Source organism: Anarrhichthys ocellatus, unplaced genomic scaffold, assembly GCF_004355925.1.
Source record: "Anarrhichthys ocellatus isolate YVR2014 unplaced genomic scaffold, GSC_Weel_1.0 scaffold3, whole genome shotgun sequence".
In the NCBI taxonomy this organism is placed as follows: Eukaryota; Metazoa; Chordata; class Actinopteri; order Perciformes; family Anarhichadidae; genus Anarrhichthys; species Anarrhichthys ocellatus.
Window position 1 is genome coordinate 8,229,813 of NW_022280033.1, and position 22,446 is coordinate 8,252,258.

At 41.4% G+C, this 22,446-nt stretch overlaps 5 protein-coding genes across 12 annotated transcripts; 3 read left to right on the forward strand and 2 right to left on the reverse strand.

Moving 5' to 3' along the window:
• LOC116397482 (otoraplin) lies at positions 1-921 on the reverse strand. The gene is given in 5 exon segments (XM_031872931.1): positions 1-24; positions 134-236; positions 507-605; positions 607-652; positions 807-921. Coding segments are annotated over 5 exon segments (387 nt in total).
• A 1,701-nt stretch (positions 922-2,622) lies between these two features.
• On the forward strand, positions 2,623-13,270 carry gtpbp2a (GTP binding protein 2a). Its single transcript, XM_031879397.1, has 12 exons — positions 2,623-3,018; positions 4,121-4,147; positions 4,526-4,710; positions 4,877-4,985; positions 5,083-5,280; positions 5,617-5,791; positions 7,807-8,026; positions 8,143-8,278; positions 8,387-8,445; positions 8,536-8,707; positions 8,849-9,013; positions 9,178-13,270. The coding sequence occupies exons 1-12, from the start codon at positions 2,821-2,823 to the stop codon at positions 9,358-9,360; spliced, it is 1,827 nt and encodes a 608-aa protein (XP_031735257.1). The 5' UTR covers positions 2,623-2,820; the 3' UTR covers positions 9,361-13,270.
• Positions 11,104-16,741, reverse strand: polh (polymerase (DNA directed), eta). Its single transcript, XM_031879384.1, has 10 exons — positions 16,511-16,741; positions 14,968-15,102; positions 14,582-14,814; positions 14,326-14,504; positions 14,135-14,238; positions 13,882-14,001; positions 13,390-13,513; positions 13,120-13,185; positions 12,802-12,974; positions 11,104-12,708 (listed from the first exon to the last, which is right to left on the reverse strand). The coding sequence occupies exons 1-10, from the start codon at positions 16,645-16,647 to the stop codon at positions 11,760-11,762; spliced, it is 2,220 nt and encodes a 739-aa protein (XP_031735244.1). The 5' UTR covers positions 16,648-16,741; the 3' UTR covers positions 11,104-11,759.
• Positions 15,331-16,426, forward strand: LOC116401143 (myelin expression factor 2-like). The gene is made up of 3 exons (XM_031879407.1): positions 15,331-15,481; positions 15,613-15,708; positions 15,910-16,426. The coding sequence occupies exons 1-3, from the start codon at positions 15,361-15,363 to the stop codon at positions 15,999-16,001; spliced, it is 309 nt and encodes a 102-aa protein (XP_031735267.1). The 5' UTR covers positions 15,331-15,360; the 3' UTR covers positions 16,002-16,426.
• Positions 16,742-17,628: 887 nt separating the features above from the next.
• Positions 17,629-22,440, forward strand: LOC116397002 (polymeric immunoglobulin receptor-like). 8 transcript variants are annotated; one of them, XR_004213642.1, is made up of 10 exons: positions 17,629-17,739; positions 18,031-18,339; positions 18,491-18,829; positions 18,960-19,080; positions 19,384-19,481; positions 19,566-19,600; positions 20,581-20,658; positions 20,788-20,856; positions 20,968-22,122; positions 22,351-22,440. XR_004213642.1 is itself a non-coding variant. In XM_031872090.1 (9 exons), the coding sequence occupies exons 1-9, from the start codon at positions 17,694-17,696 to the stop codon at positions 21,022-21,024; spliced, it is 1,152 nt and encodes a 383-aa protein (XP_031727950.1). In that variant the 5' UTR covers positions 17,629-17,693; the 3' UTR covers positions 21,025-22,343. The 8 variants fall into 8 exon arrangements, 4 of the variants coding, with proteins under 4 accessions (XP_031727950.1, XP_031727963.1, XP_031727969.1 ...); XR_004213644.1 differs by having other exon boundaries at positions 20,791-20,856; XR_004213645.1 differs by having other exon boundaries at positions 20,795-20,856.
• Positions 22,441-22,446: the final 6 nt, after the last annotated feature.

Below are 22,446 nucleotides of genomic sequence, written 5' to 3' on the forward strand. Positions count from 1 at the left end.
TTATTCACAGTAGAAGTCCATGTTCTGAAAAAAAAAAGGCAAAACAAAATCTAATAACATGAGATAAATGTTGACAACAACCTATATTTTTGTTCCAGAAAATGAAAATATTCATTTCAGATATTATACTCACAGTTGTGGGAATCCTAACTTCAACTTCTGTAAACTTCTGTGTCTCCTTCACCATAGTTGCAGGAAAGTATCCAATGATGCCCATCTGGTGCACATACCGCTCACTGTAAACCTGCCAGTAAAAATAACATGGCCTCTTTAACAATTTAACATGCACCACATTATATAATATGCTTTATACATTTAACCTTTCTTACTAGACTCTAAGTAATATTTGCTTGTTTATTTCAGCTACAATGACATTGAATATTCAAGAAAATGTCTTACATTTTGCTCTTGTCAAAAAGGCCAGAAAGTTTTCAATTGTTTGTCACATCCTGCTTTACATTTGTAACTGATTGTAAGCGGCACTGCTGATAAAAGAAACATGTAACGAATATTCACATAGGCTGCCAGACCAGAAGACTCCGGCGACCTCCTCTGGAATGAGTTTAGAATACACATAGACCATCTGACCCATCTTGATGTTGATAATCAGGAGCTGTGAAGTCATCCAAGGCTGTAGCCATGGAGAGAACATCTTATAAAGCACAGAAAAAGAAGAGGAAAGGGAAATATAAGTTGAAAGAAAGTATATTTTATAAAAAGATATCAAGTATATACATTTCATTGCATTATTTGTTTTAGTTTTCAGGATAAACACTGCGTCATGCTTCTCCTTTGCTCTGACTTACGTGAGCATCCTGCATCTCCACATATCTTGTTGTCTGCCAGTTTATCCATACTGACAGCCCTCGCAGTTTGGTGCAGAAGTCCCACACAGAGCAGAATCCCCAGTGAATAACTCATGCTGACCAAAAGAGCAGAACCAAGAGAGTGTTGTGTGTGCATGTGGATGTGAATTAGGGCGTTTAAAGGAACTTCAAGCTGTAAAAATCCCAAAACAGTCCTCTCAGCCAGGAGTGAATAGGCTGAGCCCTTACATCAGAGGTTTCCTGACCAATCAGTGTTGAGTTTCAGAAATGCCGCACTGTAGAAGTATTCATATCCCACAGGGGAGTTGGCTGACTTTTCTCAAATACAGTCTCTGTAAAAAAGCAAGTCCATGTGTTGAAACAATGCATGTAGTTCTTTCAATGGGTCTTTGAATAAGTGCTCCATATTTTTGGACAGACTTAAATGGCCTATGCAATAAGCAGAATAATAACTTTTAAGCTATGTAACTGGAAGTGCAACCTAAAGATCATAAAAGCAACTAATCTAAAATAAGTTTGGAAAATGTTGAGCTGCTTAGTTACTTAGTTATTTCTCTAAATTACATTCAACTCTAATGCTTCTTTCATGTGATTGAGATGGAATATAGGTGAAACTAAATTGTTTTAAATAGAAACACTGCAAATGGCAAAATAAAGTGTCGTAAAAAAACAAATAATCTCAGACTTAAAGAGCTGAAAAAAGTCAAGCGGCACAGGATGTGATTATATTATACATACATATTATACAAAACACTATTTGAGCCTGAATAGCTGAAGTATGATACCACCATAACTCTATAAGTAATTACAACAACAGGAGCAAATGGAATGGAATGTAAGCCTGCTGGCGACAATGGCTCCAGTTCAAATTTGCAAAACAAATTTAACCAAACTCAGTCAAAGTTACATTATCAAATAGTCTACCCAATAAGCAAATGGTTAAACAGACTAATCGAGTGATACTCTGGCAGCGCCCACTATCAAATGGTGTGAAAAACTATGGTCAACATAGTTTTATTTGTCATTCTTAACTTGTTATAAATTAGTACAAGTTTGCATTGCAACCGTCCTCTCACTTTTTTTGTTTAAATTATTGTTTGTGCGAGGAGAAAAAAGAAATATTACCTGGCAAAACCAAATTCATGGGCTCAATACACCACTGTAACGCTGTATGATAGACAAGATGATGATGATTGTTAAGAAGTATAATATCGGTGGATGAGCTAACCTAAACCTATTTGTTGAGGAATAGCCTTTAGCTTTGCTTAGAAGGTTAAAGCATTTCAGCCATGATTTAAACATGTATTTTGTTGGTGAAATAACGAAGCAAAACCTTTATGACAATAAACCAGGTTTATTTATATTTAGACGTTTTCTGTGTAATGAGTTTTAGTGTGAATATCATATGCTTCCACGTTGTAATTATCGGCTACAACTGAAGAAGTAAAGCCTCTGAATGCTAAGCAAAGTCAAATTGTGTAATATGTCTAAATTGATTACACGATTTTATATTGTGTGGCATCATCCTTTGGCAAACTTACGGATGTGTAACGAGTATTACGTGGCTGTGTAATTATTTCCTTTTCGTCTGACGCAAAGCCCTGCAAAGCGGAGCTCGTGTGTGTGTGTTTGCTCTTAAAACATAGGTAGCTAGGCGGGCGGGGTTTAACCGTGTGCCAACCAGAAAACAAATGGAACCGCTCACTTGCGCTGTCCTGTTCATCAAATCATGCGCGCCCCTTGACATTTACGACTGTGACGTGGCCACACTGTAAACTCAGAACGACAGTCTCGGCCGGTGCTGTTGTTCTGTTTGAAGAGTTTTGGGGGCGGTCGGTGCTTTGTTTTGTACTTTGGGGACTGTAAGCTACCACTAGCAGGCTAATTTCACTCACCACCACCTGCATGCCTGAGCTGAGGTTTATTTTAATAACATAGCATCGTTTTTTATCCAGGTAGTGGTAGGCTAACAAGTTAGGTCCCAAAGTAGCCGATGGATGCGCGGGCATCGGAGTTTGACTCAGGAAATGGACACGGCTCTGGGTCTCAATGTGTTGCGTCCAACGCCAAGCCGGGAAGTGGCTTTGGGGTAGCCCCCAAAAAAGCTTGTGTGAAGAACAAAAAGATAGCCAAGGCGCGATTCATTCGCAACTTCAAACCAAGCAATAACATCCCATATCTACCTCCAGAGGTAAGGCTGGAATTACGCACTGAACTACCGCTAACGTTAGCGGAGTCAAGCTAATATCATTGAAGAGCCATAACAATGTCTGCTAATGTAATAATGAGGGTGTTCGTGTGCATGTTGTTACATGTAAACAGTAATAACCGCGTATTTCCCATCTAGCTGTCCTACTCTGACGCGTTGAACTTCATTGACACGTAACTTAGCTTGTCGGTAACTTAGCGTTAAATGAGAAAATAAACGAGATAGATATGATCGGTTAGCATTGCAATTAACTTACAATTTGTCACCCACATTAGTTTTACAGAAGTCATAGTGTTTGTTAAGTTAAAAGCACCTTGCTTTAGTAGGCTAGTATTTAGCTAGTTGGCAGAAGAGGCACAGCTGTTTGTAAATATCTAACGGGGCGGGTGTGTACTCGGTCGACCTATATTTTTCTAATGTTGTTATTATTATCGTCCCTGACATCCACCCAGCCAAGGACTGTACATGGATTACTTTGATCACTTGTTTATCATGTTAGTAACTTAAACTTCAACACGTGACCCTTGTTTTTTCAGAAACGTGAAATAAAGAATTGTGTTGACCTCAACCTAACTTAACATGGAGCCAAATAAAAGCAGTTTAGGTTCGGAATCAACAATTTTAATATGAATTCAGATAATTGCGAACAGTTTAGCCCCATAGTCATAAACCATAATATTAACGGGACATGTCAACATATTCCATGGCTGTCGTTGTATCTTCACCTGATCCCCAGCATGTAACCAGCTCCATTGTTACTCATCATTGTTAGTTAACATGTGAGATACTGACTAGAAGACTATCCACTAGTTAACCTTAAATGCACATTGACATTGACACATGCTTTGTCTAATAACACATTAAGTATCTGTGTACTAAGGCCAGCTAAGCAGTTAGTGGGTTTGTATAGCTCTCAGTGACCGTCTATTCACAGTATTGCACTGACCGCTCATTCAGTCAGATGGCTTTTCTTTGTGTCTTTGAGCAAATCAATAGCCTGTTGTTTCACATCTCTACAGTCTGACAGCTGTTGTTCCTGTTCTGTCTCTGTCCGTCTCTTTTTGTTTCTCTCCCCGTCTCTTAGGCTGAAGAGGGAAACATAGAGTACAAGGTAAGCAAATTAGCTGTGATGCAATGGCCGTGCTATGTTCAAAATATATATATATTTATTTTAAATGGGCTAGTTGACGTATAACACTATAACAAGGACAAAGGCATGGAGGTTATAGGTCAATCATTATAACAATAAGCTGTCAGTAATATGTCAGAATATATAAGTGTTATCTCTCATGGTTTACCAGGATAAACAAACACCACAGTGGATTAACGAGAACATTTTTACTGTCTGGACAGCTGCCTCCTCTGCTACATCAACTAAACATACAGCACCTATTCCATATTTGTATTTCCCCAGCTCTACAGTGATCCTTTGTAATGCTTGTTATTTGCACTTGAATTATTAACGACTGATTATCTTTCCCATGTCTAGCTGAAGCTGGTGAACCCCACGCAATACCGCTTTGAGCACCTGGCCACACAAATGAAATGGCGACTGCAGGAGGGTCGAGGCGAGGCTGTCTATCAAATAGGTGTCGAGGACAATGGAATGCTGGTGGGACTTTTAGAGGAAGATTTGAGGACATCGCTGAGGACGCTCCATATGCTGGCAGAGAAGTAAGTCAGGATATCACATACACTTTTTGTTTGAATGTGGCATTAAAAAGAAAAAGCCATTGTCCCATTTGCATATGCCTACTGTAAACAACAAGGGATCATTTTTGTAATTACAAAATAAAACGGCACACTTAACTTACATATTTGTGTTTCTTTTGTCTAACAGGGTTGGCGCCGACATCACTGTTCTCAGAGAAAGCGATGTGGACTATGACTCTGATGTGTCTCGAAAGATTGCTGAAGTTCTCATTCGCAAAGTGCCGGATGACCAGCAGGTTGGTAGAGCTCCTTTTTGAGGGCATGTTGTTCTTTGGTTGTTGATCTGTTCATATTTGATTATATCCCTGCTCATTCTTTGTGTCTTTCCTGCAGTTCTTGGACCTGCGAGTAGCTGTACTGGGTAATGTGGACTCGGGCAAGTCCACTCTGTTGGGGGTTTTGACACAGGGCGAGCTGGACAATGGACGGGGAAGAACAAGGCTCAACCTCTTCAGACACCTACATGAGATCCAGACTGGACGCACTTCAAGCATTAGCTTTGAGATCCTTGGCTTCAATACTAAAGGAGAGGTGAGAAAAGATCCAAAGTCATAGAATAAATAATGTGTACCTTATTCATATACTCTTACGTCATTTGTTCTAAATAGCAGCACAAGATAAATTCCTTATGTTATGGTTCTCACAGACATTCCTTATAAAGATGTTCAATTAGATCAGACATTGGTAACAGTGGAATATAGCAAAAACAAGTTTCATCCAATGTAATGTTAATGTTGTGTATCAGCAAGTAATGTTAATGACTGATGTTTAACCTGACCTATACTTTCAAATAAATAACTGAGGAATATGTTGTCTGTCATGTGATTTAGAAGATGACGCTCGAGATATTATTGCTTCTTTTCCTAGGTTGTGAATTACAGCGAGTCCCGGACAGCGGAGGAGATTTGTGAGAGGGCCTCTAAAATGATCACATTCATCGATCTGGCGGGTCACCACAAGTACCTTAAGACCACCATCTTTGGCCTCACCAGCTACTGCCCGGATTTCGCTATGCTGGTCGTCAGCGCAAATACTGGCATTGGTGAATATTGATTGATTAATTTCAATGTTTGAGCATCGTGGCATGTCAGTTAAAATGTACTGGTGTCTGTCTGTGTGCACTTTATCCGGTCACTTTATTATTCAGATGAGACGAGCTGAAAGTGGATCTGTCACAGGGTCACAAGCTGGTAATAGACACTTGCAGGGCCAGTCTGACGGGGAGAGCTTGTGTTTGTGTACACGTACAGCAGACTTGGCCAGCTGTGACTTTGTAAACATGTGCTATCTGAGCTTATGTAACAGACCACCATTCCTACCTCAGCGGCTTTACCCCCACTTCTTGTCCCTGCCTTCCACTACTCGGATATCTCAAATACCATCCACTCTGATGTCGGAGTCCTCTGACCCGCTGAATGTAACTCTGTGCTCCTCCCTCAGTGCATAAACATTTTTTAACTTTCGAACCTTCCCTTTTTGTATCGCCGGTTAGTCTCAAGTCACCTGGAATCCCACAATGCTTTGCAAATCTATTTGCTTGTATGGCATAGAAAATGAATGTGGGTCATTTTTGAGCCACACCACCTTTAGTGGGTCTTTATCGCCACTTTGACATTACATTTGAGCAACTTATTTTGTTTATTACCTTTTATCATATATTTGTTTACAGTTTTACTTTTACTATTCTGGCTGTAATAGCAGGAAACTGTGTGATTAAGTTTGTAAGATTTGGTAGAAAATAACATTGATGTCAGATGTGGCGTTGGAACCCACGGCTCCACGGTACACTGCGACCTAAACAGAGCAACCTAGACCGCTCGGCCATCCTGACGTGACGTGTTCATGCAGTCACCTCTGTGATATGACTCAGGTGGGGAAGGGCATTGACAGGCACAGCAAGTTGGCCCACATACCAGCATGTTGTGAAAAGCTTGTGGCTCCCTGTAAAGAACTTGTGTTTTATTTTTGTAAATGGCAAGGAGACATGTAGCTGAAACCTGAGCCTTGGATGCAGCACTCATTACTTATAACTCCAGCTCTTAGCGTGCTGGTGTACAGCTGTTCAAGAATGAGGACCACCAATGAGCCAGAACGGGGAACACAGTGTCTGCAACCCAAGAGCAACCACTTTAATTATGAAACAGGGTAATGGATCCGTGTAATGCTGAGGGCTCGTCTTAAGTTGTATCTGTGACGAGCCAAAAAGCCAAAGGGCGGCTAATCATCTTGTGTCATTCTGTGACGCTTCTCCACATATCCTGGCATCTCCATGAGGGACGATGGGCTTTCATTTTTCCTTTGCAACTTAACCATGGATGCACTGAAAATAACACACAACTAGCAAAACAACCCGCTGCTCAGCTGATGAAGGGATTTGTGTGTTTTCTGTTTGTGTCAGCATGTAAATGTGTGTTACAGGTCAGTGCCCTTAAACTCCTTTTGCGGCCTATTTCAGACATATATCCTGTATCCGAACCAAGAGATCATCAACTACCATTCACCACTGACAATCATACATACATATATCGCTTCTTCTCACGCGTCAGCTTTGTTGACAAAGAAAGACAATCCACCAGACCTCCTCCAGGTCACTGCTGTGATTATGAGAGATTACTGTGTTTAGAAAAGTTGCCTTTGACATTCTGGACAGCCTAGGCATTGATTACACAATGGCCATATACTGCATCATCCTATCTACTTTCTCCAATGGCATATCAATCACACTTTGCGGTAAATTCTACCTGGTCATATCAGTTTGTTTACAGGCTCTCTTAACCCTCAGACTGACAGTAGGTGCTGGCAGATAAGCGGTGTTATCTTAGGTCACTACAGTCCTTTCCCCTCAAAGATGTGGAACTCCTCCAAAGAAATGTTTGCTGAGGATGCTGGATCCATTCTTATTAATTTAATCCAAATGTATCTGTTCAAGTACTTCATGCTCAATACCTGGAATAAACATTGTGATTGTGCACTTGCATGTAAAAGTACGTTGTGCAGCGCGACCCGCATCCGAATGAGTAGATTCAATGTCATGAAACCCTCCTTCCCGTTTTCCAGCTGGAACGACCCGGGAGCATCTTGGACTCGCCATGGCCCTGAAGGTGCCCATCTTCATCGTCATCAGCAAGGTGGACCTCTGTACGTGCGCCACAGTGGAGCGCACTGTGCGGCAGTTGGAGCGTGTCCTGAAGCAGCCAGGCTGTAACAAGGTGCCCATGGTGGTTAGCAGCACAGACGACGCCGTCGCAGCAGCGCAGCAGTTCGCCCAGTCACCCACGTATGAAACAACTACATATACATAATTCAATGTGAATCGTTGAATATGTTGTACTTGTGCGTATAAGATAGAGACTAGCCAGTGTTGTCCTGACATGCTTGTGCTCTCCATGGCAGCGTCACACCCATCTTCACCTTGTCCAGTGTGTCTGGTGAGAGTCTAGACTTGCTCAAGGTCTTCTTCAACATCATCCCTCCCCTCAGCAACAGCAAGGAGCAGGAGGAGCTCATGCAACAGCTAACTGAGTTTCAGGTACGTCTGCAATCATGGGATCAGCCGTCACGTACACACTCTTTAAGGTGCACTGTGAATACATACACATGGTTTTGATGTGATTGACATCGGTGTGCATCATTACAGGTGGATGAGATCTACACAGTGCCAGAGGTGGGGACTGTGGTGGGAGGTACTCTGTACAGGTCAGTGTATGAATTGCTTACTTCCTGTATTTCAACTTGTTTTTTGCTTGGCATGGACTCTCTGACCCACGGTTTTCTTTGAATGTGCAGTGGTATTTGCCGTGAAGGGGATGATCTTGTAGTAGGGCCCACAGACTCGGGGCAATTCCACAAGCTGACCATCGGGAGCATCCAAAGGAACCGCTCGGGATGCAGGGTACTCAGGGCCGGCCAGGCTGCCACACTCGCCCTGGGAAACTTTGACCGCTCACTACTACGCAAGGTCAGACATGTTTGTTTGTTTGTTTGTGCCAAATGTGTCTAACTCTTTCTGTTTCCTAATACTGTCCCAGTATTCAGAGGCAGAGTGTGTGTTTTTTTTTGTATTTTGTGTGTACGATGTTGATGTATTTTCCACTCATAGGGCATGGTGATGGTGAGTCCGGAGATGGATCCTACCATCTGCTGGATGTTTGAGGCTGAGATCGTGCTGCTCTTCCACGCCAAGACCTTCCACAAGGGCTTCCAGGTTACTGTGCACATTGGCAATGTGAGACAGACCGCCACTGTGGAAGCTGTATACGGCAAGGTTAGTCTATCCACTGAGCCACAACTGTTCCTGTCTGAAGGATGTCCTCTACATCCAAAACCTTGGCTTATTATATATCCCAATGTGTATTCAGCAGATTAAGTCCGACATTTGGTTTATTCTTAATGCTGTCATTTGTCTTACGATACATCCCTGAACCACAGGAGGAGCTGAGGACAGGGGAGAAAGCAGTGGTTCTCTTCAAGTTCATCAAGCACCCAGAATACCTGAAGGTAGGAGCTAAGGTGCTCTTCAGAGAGGGCGTGACTAAAGGTATCGGCCAAGTCACCAAGTTGCAGCCCATCGCCCAGTACCAGCTATCCCAAAGCGAATACGACGCCGCCTAAAGTTTCTTGGAGAAAAACCACAGAAAACACCGTCCCGCCCCAAAACCAGGTGCTTTATAGACCTGCTTTCTCCGCAGGCCACTCTGTCCTGTTTCCTGCCTCAGAAGATTGATGTTTTATCACACTTTTCCAAAGCCTTATTGTCACCATCCTCCTCATTCGTCCCTACAGCCTTTTTAAATGACTTATATTACTTATAATACTTGTGTTGCGGTCTAAAGAGTGTTGAGAGCTTTTTACGGCACTGATAAGAGGAAGCTCCTCAGCCACCTCTATAACACTCACCGAGCAACATCCACCAAAGTCATATCGAGTGTCAAGAACACACACTTGCAAGTGGCAACTAGGAAATTGCTTGCACACGGCTACGTTGAAGTGCTGCTTACAGTTCACACCCAAACACACTCCTAACACACACTTTGAACAAGATGCACACACACTCGATGTCACAGCATCTTGTCTTGGTGACCACTGACCAGCATAGTGCCTAACTGGGAAGGATAAGCCTCGCTGTATTTTAATAAGCTACCCTTTTCTCAGTAACCACAAATTAATTATGTGAGAGAATAGTAAGTTGTGGTTCCCAGACACAGCTCGTCGGTTGTATATATGCTAAACCACCTCGCTTCAAGCTATTATATAGCTGACAGGCGCACATTATGAACGAAAAGGAGAATATTGCGACGTATGCAAAGTTAGAACTTGACCGAGTTTGTGCGTCAGCCTGCCAAGATAACTCGCACGTGGTCTTATGTCATGTTACAAATGTTTTTTCTATTCACGAATGATGCCTCACAATAGTGCGGTGAGATGGTAATGATCTCGCCGCCTGTCTGCTCAAGTGCTTTAGTTACTCAGGTCACTTTAGATATCTTGGTAGACGGCATTCCTCTCTCACAGAGCTACTCCAGTGCAGCTTTCTGTTGCTGACTTTGGGAGTGAAGGAGGTTTTGAGGTTAAAAAAAATAAATAAAGGCAATGGTGTTTCTCCCAAAGAGATGTTTGATTATATAGTATGTGAAGCCACTTACTGATGCAGCTTTCTTTTAAAGAAATTATTTTTGAGGAACTCTGCTGTTACTGATGTCACCAAATGTGATGGGGTTTTAACTCAGTGCCTAATGGAACTACCGTCTGAGTAGCCAACCATTATACCCCAAAGTTTTACTACTTACGTTGCTGGGTGCTATTCCTTGAAACCGCTTTGGATATTTAGACGACGAATTTGAAAATGAATGTTAATTGCTACTCTGTGTTCCTGCCTTATTATATATATATATAGCCTGTTGATATGACTGATACATCATTTGTTGTCCCACGAACATCAGTGAGAGGACAACTCAAATGTGCGGCATGTTTTGTTGCCCCCGTGTTGTTGTTATGCACAGTTTGTGTGCACTCAGAGGAAAACTAAGAACGCATTTCAACCAAAACTTTTACAGCCTTGATGAAAACTATCGGATGTTAGGTTGTTTTTTTGCATCTGAGAAGTATTTTATAGACTTTTTAGTAGTTCCAGATTTTACAATTTATTCAAACATGTTTTTCACTGTTCTCACTGTTCCTCTTAATGACACTAACACGCTTTCACATTTTTGAAGTCACGTTTGAGACCGTTTCTTTTTAAAAGGTGTAATATTTTGATCGTTATTTGGGTGAAATGCAATCTTTATGTACAGATCTAATTTGTGTATCATGTTGTACATGAATTAAAGTTTTATTTTATCTTTAGCAGGTGTTGTCTTTAAAGTAAAAAAAATTGCTCAAGGTTTTCAACCATGTCATCATACACCCAGCGTTTGGTCTGCTGGCTCAGATGTCACAAAGCCATGACTCACTACACACAATGGAGTTGGGTGTTATTTCATTTTCCCCATACTGTCATCCAAATCAGCTCCCCAGCTGATGCAAGACCATGTAATTACAATTTCTCCATTCAGAACAATGGTTTCACCATGGTAGCAAAGTGTAAACGAAATACGATCATCCTCGTAATGGTGCAATTGCTCTCATCCTGCTAACAATCATGTATTTCAAGTTTTTTTTTAATATGTACTCTCGTCTCACAAGAGACAAACGTTTTCTGTAACTCTTAAGAGAAGAAAACTCAATATTGACTCAAGTGAGGATTGCTGCTCTATATTCAACATATTAGTGGCATCTGCTGACACATTAGAATACTACAACCTAATGTATACTACTACAAAATGTAAAAAGTATCTTTAATAGACGCTGGTTTGCACTGTATTTTGTACACTTTTATAAAGCACAGTAACATTGATCATTTAAAACAAGCCCTGTTACAAAACGGCTCCATTCCTTCACCAACGCATTCACTTAGTCTGTGATATACTGTATATGCATTATCAGTAGAATGTATTTTATTCTACAGCACACCTTCAGTTCCTTTTAAAAAAAGAATCCAGAGTGCCCGTGCTTCCACCTTGGGAGCGATGCCTTTTCGGTTGAGACCTCGACTGGCCTCTGGATTTTCTCTTTCCGCGTGAGGACTGGGCGCTGAGAGGAGTTAGAGAAACATTGGAAGAAGAAGAAGAGACAGTGGAGGAAGAGGAGGAGATGGGTGCTGAACCTGTGGATGAAGAGAGTGAGTTCTGGAGGTCCAGGGCAAAGTGATAGTCATTGTGTTCAGGCATTTCCCAGACTAACACTTCCTGGCCACAGTGTTGACAGTTTAACAGGTCTTCTCTGGCCACGCTAGAAGGATGGCGATGTATTTCTGGATCAATGCCCAGTTCATCCCTTAACTCTTCACATAGTGACTGCTGAGATGGGCTACGTTTGGCCTGTAGCTCCGACACAGCAGCAACAGTGTCTTCTATATCGCCAGGCTCATGTCCTATTTCAGGCTTGTTTAATGTTGAGTCCTGTGAGCTTCTTTCAATACTCTTCTTGTGGAAGAAAGAGGAAATGTCAGAATGGGGGCTGGCTGTACCACTTTTAGAGTGAGAAATACGTGTAAGTGAAGAAGAAGCGGGGCAATTGGTCTCTGCCTCCAACTGACTATCGGTAATAGAGGTTTTCTGAGAGGAGGAAGACGGGGGAATCCCCGTGGAGCCAATATCGTAGTCATCCTCATCTCCATCTTTTGTAACCTTCCGTCTTTGTTTCTCAGCTGTCTTTTGAAAGAAGGACTGGATGGTGCCAGGCTGTTGCATGCATGCGGAGTCATTTTTCAGTTCAGAGCGTGGCTGGGTGGAGGGCTGGGTGGTGGAGAAAAGACTCTGGGTTGAAGTGACATCACTGGAAAGAAAGCCAACAATGCCCCCTGCTGACGGATTGTCACTGAATTTGCTAGCTGAAAGGTGCAGCAGGGTGAGGGGTGGAGTCCTGGGGACATGAAGCAAGACGGAGCATAATCAGTCACATGGCCTTCTCCTGACCTGACTTTAAAGTATGTCAGTCTTATTACACTCTAATTACCATGCTGCCTGGTGGTTTCCTGCTGTGTTGAGACTCTTGATAATGGCAAAGCTGTCGTCGGACAGTTTGGTCGCTTCGTAGCGCACTAAAGCACAACAGCGAGAGAAGCCGCTCGGCCTCTTGTCCCCAAGCTGACGGACACCAACCGTCAACGACTTCGCCACTCGACCATTCTGTAAGATGAGGAGGAATGATGGGCACTGATGTGAAACAGTTACATGTACCGTTTATAACATCAACGGGAAATCCAGTTGAGGAAATAGGTCGTGCTGTTGTAATAAGGGAAAGTAATAAATTACTCAATCACAAATAGCTCACCACTTCTCTGTCCTTGATAAGCCTCTCCTCCAGCTCAAGGGCCAGTTGATGAAGCCAATACTGAACCTACACAGAGGTTATGAAAGCAAGTCATACATGAGAATTATGTAGAAGATTGCATATTTGTCAACAATATTACAAGAACGTGTTTAATGCCATCTTCTTTACACGTCTAGATGGATACAACTTCTTTCAAAGTTTCATCACTTCCTGTGAATACTTTTTCTTTTACATTTACTTCCTGTTTTAACACAGACTGATGGTCTGTACCTGCTCTTTTGTAGCCAGCGATGTCTTCCCGGGGAAGTTTTTACTGCAGCCGATGGACATGGGAAGATGTCTGGGTTTCACTGCTTCAAATTCAATCCCCCGACACAAGTCATACAGCCACTGGCTGAAAGCAGAGCGGTTCAATGGTAGATGTGGTTGGTTATCAAGAGTAAATAAAACAGTTCAAGTTAACTGTTAACTGATCAAAGTCAACTTTCATCAAACAGGCTCGTCTTTGTAGGAGGAATCTTTTCCAGAGCGGTCTTGTTCTATAAGCGTGGGGCATCAATCATGCAGGGACACCAGGTGAAGTAGAAGAGTAGAAGATGTATAATAATATATTAAGAAGGCCATGTAATGACTATGTTAACCAAAATGCCCATTCCACTTGATGGTCTGACGTAATAAATGTCAATACTAAGCAAGCCTGTTGTTCAGCATGTGTGATCTTATGACACTGGACTTTTAAAAGGAATGTCTGGCTTGTCTTACCCCGTCTTTTCTCCAAAGTGCTGACCCAGTTGAGCGTGAGAGAAGCGAGTCACATCTCCCATGTTCTCTATTCCCAGAGTTTCTGTAATGGAGATACCCAGCTTACCCCCTAGGTTACGGCTGCACAGGTGATACAAGCAAAAGAAGTGAGCAGTGTTGTTAGTCAACCGTTGTTTTATACTTTCTGTGGTCGAATACGAGTGTAATTTGTGAACAGTAAATTCTTTATGGCAGAGTAGTACTTTGATCTCACATCTTGCCAACGGGTAGAGAGTTGAAAAGTTCCGTCACGGAGTCCAAAGGCAGAACAGTTTGTCGGTTAGGTTTGTTCAGACCACACGCTAATTTGGACAATACCTGAAAGAAATGGGCGGTGAACTACGACCATTACTACTCTTAAAAGTATCACACCGGCATTATGTCGGAATAAAACTTGTTTCCTACCTTATTGTGCGATATCCCTGCTGAACAGCTGTAACCTGTGTCTTTTTCCACGGCTGCCCTCATTTTCTCGATGATGAGTGCCCCCACAGTCAGCTGCACTTCTGCAGGGCTCTGTTCCCCTAACAGAGGGGCAGGTAAGGATCCTAGCCACTGCTGGAGACCCCTGGACCTCAGCTCCTCTGGGGACAAACATGTTGATCTTTAAGGGGATGCATCCTACCAGAGTTTGAGGATTATACATTTGATTATAGCCTACCTTTATCCAAGGCAGGGTCCTCTGCAGATGCTTCATGTTCAGGTGAAGTTTGGGGGTATCCCTGGATGTAGGTCGCCCTCAGCAGGCGAGGCTCAATTTGTTTGTCCGTCATGTTTTTCAGCCGCTGCTGGACCGCAGCGGTCAGATCCATGTAGGCCTCATCGATGCTGGCTCTCTCAATCACAGCGAAGCGAGACATCACCTCAATCACCTCCACACTCGCCTCCCTATAACTACACAGGGGTGAGTAGGTTATGTACTTTACTGGTCACAGGATTGGTGGAGGTATTTAACCATTCATCATATCAATAAAATGATTGTTTTATGGCACAATCCCGACTGTGGATAGGTCTCTAGAGGATGTGCAGTAGATCACCCACACTTACTGCGTCAGGTCTGCCTTGCCATGAGACTCACGCACTCGTGCTACCTGGAGATCTGGGCAAAGTTTCTTTGCATCGTCCACCCACATGTTCCTGGTGACACCATGGGCCCTGGCCTCGTAGCTCACAGCTATGATACTGACAAAGGATGATATGAAGTTGAGAACTGCATGTTAACAAGTCGTGAGTGAGTTAATAGTATGTTCGAGGTGATTATCTGTGGGAGATGAAGGCGGATGACTTGAGTTTCTAAGTGAAAGAATGGACTTACACAAGTCTGGTCATTCTAGTGAGTTATGTCCTGTCCTGTCATTTATCTCATCCTGCAGCTCTTACTTTGAGTATTATATTCTGATCCCCCTCTTCAAATTTCAGTTGCGTTGATCATGAAAATAAATGTCTCTGTTGCTGCTTTTGACAGGAATGAGTGGTGGTGGGGGCTTTGGGGGCATGGACAGTATGGGCAACATGGGTGGCTTTGGAGGGAGAGACATGGCGCCAGGTGGCCGGATGGGAGGTGAGTGAGCGTGATCACTCATACTAGTTAGAGATGAGGCTCAGCTGTGGGATGTTGTACTGTAAACAATGAGAGGCACCATTGGGTTATTGGTAACTTAAGGCTAAGGTTACTTTTCTTTTTCTGTTGAGATATGTACCGGTCAGGAATGGGTGGGATGGATCGTGACTTTGGCCACACCGACATGCCAATGAATCGAGGATTTGGCGACTCTTTTGGAGGAATGGGTAAGTGATACTCTGACAACCCTGAATCCTCTCATCATTGCACTGCAGACACAGTGGAGGTTATGCATGTTCCTCTGTGTAGCTTGGGTTTGAGTTATGATGAGATTTAGGGGTTGCTTTTTGTGTACGGGCTGATGTTTGCTGATGTGAAATCGTTGAGCTGTGGTCTAATCTACACCGACTTGCCTTCTCTTCCTTTAGGTGGAGGATTTGGAGGCAGCATGAGCAGTGGTGGCATGGGGCACATGGGGACTGGAATAGGTATTAAGATATTACATCTACAGCGTTTCTAAATATGTTAAATCAATTTTAGTGGTGTGTATCAATACTTTGATTTTATTTTTTATATTTTTACAAAACGAGTCAATTCCTCCCCTATACTGTAGATAACTATTAGCTTTGGAGGCACTTGTAAGCTACATTCAGTTAGCTCTCTATTACTGTTGACATCTGAAAGTTATTAGCCATTACCATTTTATAGTCTTTTGACAGTTTATATGGCCGATCGTGTAAAAGGAGGAATGAGTGTTTGTGTACCGTGATGTATAAAGTCATAAAGTGTCAGGCCTTGCTGTATAAGTGATGGTAACAAGGAGGCCCAATAGACTCCTTCAATCAGGTGACCTCAGTCAAAGCATTAGCTTGAAGTCCCTGAACAATGATGAATGATGCAGACTGAAGTAGGATCAACAGTGATCTATGTTACATACTTGTGTGGAGCCAGACATAATATTTATAACATGTCTTCTAATTTATAGTTTTAGTCTATATTGAAAAGATTCTTGGCCGCCAAGAAACTCACCTGCCTCCTTTCCACGTCTTGTACTGGGCCACCACACAGGGAGTGTTCCTCAGAGCTGGGTTGAGTTTCTGTTCCACCTGGACGTAAAAGCAGTCCATGTCTACTAGCGCCACCACTCTCTCCTTCCCGTACTCCATCACTGAATATACACCCGCTGGCTGGTGATGCCGTTACCGCACAGCTCTCACCAGCTTACTAAAGTTAAACCGTGCGCCGAGATACCTTTCTGTCGCTTAGTATTTCGCGCTGTGATGTGAAGTTACATAACCACGTCATCAAAAGTCGACGAAGGCAGCACAACCGTCTCCAGGTTGGCCACGCCCTTTGAACAGAGCGATTGTCCAATGAGAGCTAGCAAATTGTTAGCACGCGCGGGGGCGGGCCTGTCGAGGCTTGAATTTGTCAACATGCTGAAGATGTGAGCTTGGGGCTCAAGTCAGAGCCGTTCAAAAACACAAATACACTAAAGCAAAGGGAACTTAATAACCTAGCCTACCATTACTTCTAAGGTTAGAGTTAGTTAAATACATTATTTTGTTACCACCGTTTTTGAGCCAGTCCTGGGTGCTACTATCCCTGTAGGACAAAGCAGCAGGTCATTTTGTGGGTCTTTCAGCTTTTGAGGTTCCATGTCTCTTAAAAAAACAACCTAAAAAGTAGTTGCTGGTTCGCCTAGTCACACAGAGGCATCAGTATTATGGGGGTCTTGGGATACTCCCTCAGGAAATGTTGAGCTTCAAACACTTAAGCTCCTGCATTCTGGTGAATTTATTTTGTTGCACCAATTCATGGTTAACATTTCTTTGTTTATGTAAAGGAAAACACATAATACAGGTGCCCAATAACAATTAAAAATATGATGCAGTAAGGCTCTCAGGCATTCTGTATTGCTTTCAAATATGTATTCTCCTGTAGATCAACTTTTCTCATTTAATGTTATCCCTGCTGAGTCACATATGTGGGCATGATTGTTTCTTCCCTCCTCTTTTGTGTCTTTTGTTTGGGGAAGTAACCTCTGTAAATGATGTGTCTCTCCACCCATATTCAAATATGAAAGAGAAACAAATCAGACCATAAGATTTTTAGCAGGAGGAGTAAAAGTTTAGAAATGAGGAAGCAGCAGAGTTAAAATTCACCACCGTAGTACTGAAAGTGCTCTTTCACTCAAGAGATTGATGCAAGCATGATTTTTCCATTTGTTTCTCACCTAATACTCGCTGGACTCATGGGTAAGTGCTAAGCTGTATTTAGAACTCTATGCATACATGATAGTCTGCTTTATAATTAATAAAATATTGTTGCTACCCATATATTGCTGTTTGAGTCTTACTTTTTAATTGACAACAAGTCACTAATATGTCATTAATATTGTGTTTTCATGAAAAACATTTAAGTAATGATACTAACTTGTAACAGATGTGTTATGTAGCTATGTCACTGGCTAACCTCTAACTGATGGTCATTAAAAAATGTATTTGATCCCACCACTGTAAAATAATAGTTTGGTGTTGTTTTGTCAGGAATTCACAGTCAAATTGTGACAGTGAGTGAAGTGTCAGTCAAGGCCGGAGGCTCCATCTCCATCCCATGTCTCTATGAGCTGACATACAAAAACAATGTGAAATACTTGTGTAAAGGACAGTTTTTTTTGTCCTGCTCTGTTATTACAAACGAAAGGTTTTCAATCTCTGATGACACAAACAAAGGAATCTTTACTGTGACTATCAATGATCTGAGGGATGAGGACACTTCGAGTTATTACTGTGCTGTGAAGATTATTAAAAAGTTTGATGTCAAAGAACGTTTTCAGCTGTCAGTCACCACCTCAGGTAAAATCCATTGACTGTTAAAGCACAATTTAAATCCTTTCTGTTAACTACTTTGGGTTTGTGAAAAAAAAAAAAGATCAAGTCGAGATTCTCACATGTCTCAGATAATACAATCAGACTATGCCTCATTTTGTATTGTTCTTTTTTCAAGGTATGCCAAGTCTATATGTGGACCAACAGGAAATCAGCACATTTGATAGAGGAAGTGTGACTGTCAGGTGCCACTCTGAATATGCAGAAGGAGCACAGTGGTGCAGGCTGAGCATACTGGGCAGGCCCTGTGCAACAGGCCCAACTGGATCAATTGATGGAACAGCAGTGACCATCAACTCAAGTGTCCCAAATGTTTTCACTGTGACTATGAGTAAACTGAGGATAGAGAGCAGCGGCTGGTATTTATGTGTCAATGGACAATCTGAGATGCCAGTGCATGTAACTGTTCATGAGTTACCCTCAACTACTTCAACTACAATCAGCCCCACAACAGCAAGTGAGCTATCAATCATTTTCTATTTTCAAAAATTAGCGACCTGTCATAAAAAAATGAAGCTAGTAAGTGGACTAGTAAGTATAGGTAACAAATATCAAATCCTGAAACAATGACAACAATGACTTTACAGGACCATCTCCAACCACTACCCAGTATTCCTCTCTGCGTACAAGTGCAGCACCACATCCAGCTCATCCCACAAACTCCTCCATAAACGGGACAGGCGGAGAGAGCCTGCAAGAACACAAGAGGTCTGAACATCTTTATTTGACTTTGAACAGTTTAACAACTGATATGATATTTATTGTACAATCTCCTCAAAACGCATAATGGCACCTCAGTGTGGGAAGTTCATTCGAAAAAAAAAAGTTGTATCATTCATTCTTCAGTGTTTCCAAATTCTATGTAACACATAGATGAAATGTGTTTGCATTAACAGGTCTTTAGTTAAAAAATTAAACCTATGATAGAAACATGTATGCATTAGCCAATTTCAGACAACATTACCCCGTTTATTTAGTTAAATGTATATCTGATCTGCATTTCTCTTCTAGTTCTACTAAGGTTACGATTCTCACCACCACCCTCGTCTTACTGCTGTTGGTTGTTCCCGCTGCCTTTTTTGGATGGAGGATGATGATGAAGAGACGTAGTAAGTCTGTTGTAATCTCTGCTGAAACAAATTCATGAATAAAATATCAGTTATTCAATTGTTTTTTAAATGTATGCATTTTAGATAAGAACAAGCCTGAGGGGTCTGCCATCACTGCGGTAAGATATAGCCATGTTTGTTATTATTAGTAAGGTCATGCATATCTTCCACACTGTCATATTTCCTCTTTGCCATGTAAATTAAACATTTTACTGTATGTCTAAATTTGGACTGATCATACAACACATTAACAGCATTTAAGGAGCATGACCAATCAAGTATATAATATACAATACTTACATTGAGTGTGAGTTGTCTATAAATTAATATATCTGGCACATGGTAATATACTGCACTATTTAAACCAAAAGATAACCCGTCCAGGATCACAATGGATCTATTACATAACCCTCACCCTCATTTTCAGCTCAAAACAGCAAAAATGGAAAACCTGGCAAAAATATTATCTTGATATCTAACAAAGTATTTTTAAAACCAGAACAATAATTTAGACTCAGCAGCGGCCTTACATTCTTATCAAACATTTAAATAATTCTTCTTTGGAAGTTTGCTTATAGGACCAATGTGGCTTGAGAGGTGAAACCCAGTGCAAAGAGTGTTCGACATTGTTTAGATAGATTTTATTGAGTTACTAAAACTAACTGCACAACTGTTCTCCAAAAGCTGTTACCCATCCAATTTTTGTTATCAATGACAGTTCTGCTTTCATGCATGTAGTAGGATAAAAATAAATCATGTGTGAAAAACAACTGTGAACTATTGAACCCATAGCGGAAATAACATGTAGTCTATATGAATACTCTACACATAATAAAGATCTCCAGATCATATAAATATAATTAGGTTTACTTTCATTTAAACGGAGTTTGGAAGGGATTAATAGCAGTCCTGTTGTTTAATCAGTTTTCAACACGACACAGGCATATACTCCAAAAGAGCAAACCTCTGACATGCAAATCTTCCAGTTAAATTCAAATTAACCAGACAATTGTGCTGTTAGACAGGAGAGAGCAAATATTTGTAACATAACATAATATGCGATGGGATTAGTGTCAATGTTCAAATTCATCCCTCATAGGGCTCACAAATTGGGAGTGATCCTGATGTGCACTACACCACCATTGTTCATACTCAACATGCAGCAGCCCAGCAGCAGGTAAACCAGACGGGAAATTCTTATTTTGTTTAACACATTATTTAATGAGAGCGGCACCTAAAAACACATCTGACTACATTTACGTCTTTCTCCTGAAATTGTATCACTCTGACTGCAAATCTCCTCCAGCAGAAAGATATTCCTGAAGAGAGTGTGACATACAGTACCATTGTACTAAAGGATAGCGTGCGACAAATGGTATGTGATTCATTTCAATGAATTTTGACAACTCAAATGTATTACGATTGTGGTTATGATTAGTCAATAATTATTCAGTGTTTCCTCCATGTGCTTGTTTTCTCCCCTTAGATTGAACCAGTAGATGGAAGTGTGATCTACAGCACACTTCACACTAAAACGGAATAAGTGCCAATTATCAGAAAAGATGGGAGGACATTAATCCTGCAAGAATGGCAACGCTGATGAAGTAATTCTGATGTGCACTTCAGAATTACAGAATCTCGCCTTGATAAATCAATCAACCCACCCACATTGAGTAAGAGCAGAAGTTTGAATGTTGACCAAAAGCAGATCTGACGCCAGTTAAATTGACCAAATTAAGGAAGTGACATTGTGAGTGAAATGGTTTAACTCACTCCATTATCTCCTGGTGCAGCTTCTCCAACCATGAGTTGACATATTGACATTGAACAGTATCGTGATCCAGAGAGAACCGTAAAGACACACTTCACCCCAAAATAAAAAATAAAAAAACACACTTTCCTCTTACCTGTCGTGCTAATTATGAATCTTGATTGTTTTGGTGTGTGTTGCTAAGTGTTGGTGATATCCGCCATAAAAATGTCTGCCTTTTCTCGAGTATAATGGAACTAGGTGGCACTTTGCTTGTGGTGCTCAAATTGCCAAAAAAACACATTGGAAAAACTCAGCAGCAATGACTCTTTCCACAAATAATGAAATGGGGTGAACTGTCCCTTTTATTCATTTTCATCCCCAATCCTCCTCCACACACTGGTTTCAATGAGATCCTCACATACTTCAATATCTGATTATCTCATTTTATCAATAATCTCCAGTACATCTAGGGTTCGATTCAGTGGGATAACTTCGGGGTGTGGTGTAATATTGGGCATAATTAAGAAACGGCTGACTCAAAGGAATGAAAATAAACAATGTGATAAGTCTTACTCTTCATTATTGTGCAAATAAAAACTGAAAATTAAAAAATATAAATTAGCACTATTATTTTTAACTCAAGTATTTTATTGTTTGTTTTTACTTGTTATTTTTTTTCATGAACAGAAACCACTTGAATCCAAATTAGCGTAGCTGCCTTAATAAAAGGAAGAGGAAGAGATATACAGCTGCAATTGCATGTTTAAGAAAATCAGGAAGTAGAAAATTACTCAGTGCATCAGCCCATGATGTTTTTTGTCTGACCCTGCTCACTCACCGACATGGATGTTCCTCTCAGAGTTCTTCTCATCGTCACCGGACTTACAGGTCAGTCACAAGGGTAACTGTATTTGTATGTTAAGTCATGTTTGACCTGTTTATGTCAGATTATGATGGAATGAGTAATTAAATACACTCTGTCATTCTTCAGATGTCACACAGAAGAGTAATACAAAGATGTGTCTCTGAATTAAACGTTATTTGGAGACAACTGGGTATAAGACACATTTATTTTGCTATATATGCAGTAAAAGGCTGTATCTGTTCTTGTTGCAGGAATTCACAGCATAACTACAGTCAGCAAAGTGTCAGTGAAGGCTGGAGGTTCAATCTCCATCCCATGTCTCTATGGCTCACAATATGTAAACCATG

Coding starts and splice junctions, on each gene's coding strand:
- gtpbp2a (XM_031879397.1), top strand. CDS start 2,821: ATGGATGCGCGGGCATCGGAGTTTGACTCAGGAAATGGACACGGCTCT. Junction 5,281..5,616: donor GCTTCAATACTAAAGGAGAG/GTGAGAAAAGAT, acceptor TTCTTTTCCTAG/GTTGTGAATTACAGCGAGTC. Junction 9,014..9,177: donor TGGAAGCTGTATACGGCAAG/GTTAGTCTATCC, acceptor CCTGAACCACAG/GAGGAGCTGAGGACAGGGGA.
- LOC116401143 (XM_031879407.1), top strand. CDS start 15,361: ATGTCTCTGTTGCTGCTTTTGACAGGAATGAGTGGTGGTGGGGGCTTT. Junction 15,482..15,612: donor GCCAGGTGGCCGGATGGGAG/GTGAGTGAGCGT, acceptor TTTTCTGTTGAG/ATATGTACCGGTCAGGAATG. Junction 15,709..15,909: donor CGACTCTTTTGGAGGAATGG/GTAAGTGATACT, acceptor CTCTTCCTTTAG/GTGGAGGATTTGGAGGCAGC.
- polh (XM_031879384.1), bottom strand. CDS start 16,647: ATGGAGTACGGGAAGGAGAGAGTGGTGGCGCTAGTAGACATGGACTGC. Junction 14,815..14,967: donor GGCAAGGCAGACCTGACGCA/GTAAGTGTGGGT, acceptor ACCCCTGTGTAG/TTATAGGGAGGCGAGTGTGG. Junction 12,709..12,801: donor GGAAACCACCAGGCAGCATG/GTAATTAGAGTG, acceptor TCATGTCCCCAG/GACTCCACCCCTCACCCTGC.
- LOC116397002 (XM_031872090.1), top strand. CDS start 17,694: ATGATTTTTCCATTTGTTTCTCACCTAATACTCGCTGGACTCATGG. Junction 18,340..18,490: donor GCTGTCAGTCACCACCTCAG/GTAAAATCCATT, acceptor TCTTTTTTCAAG/GTATGCCAAGTCTATATGTG. Junction 19,482..19,565: donor GATGATGATGAAGAGACGTA/GTAAGTCTGTTG, acceptor TATGCATTTTAG/ATAAGAACAAGCCTGAGGGG.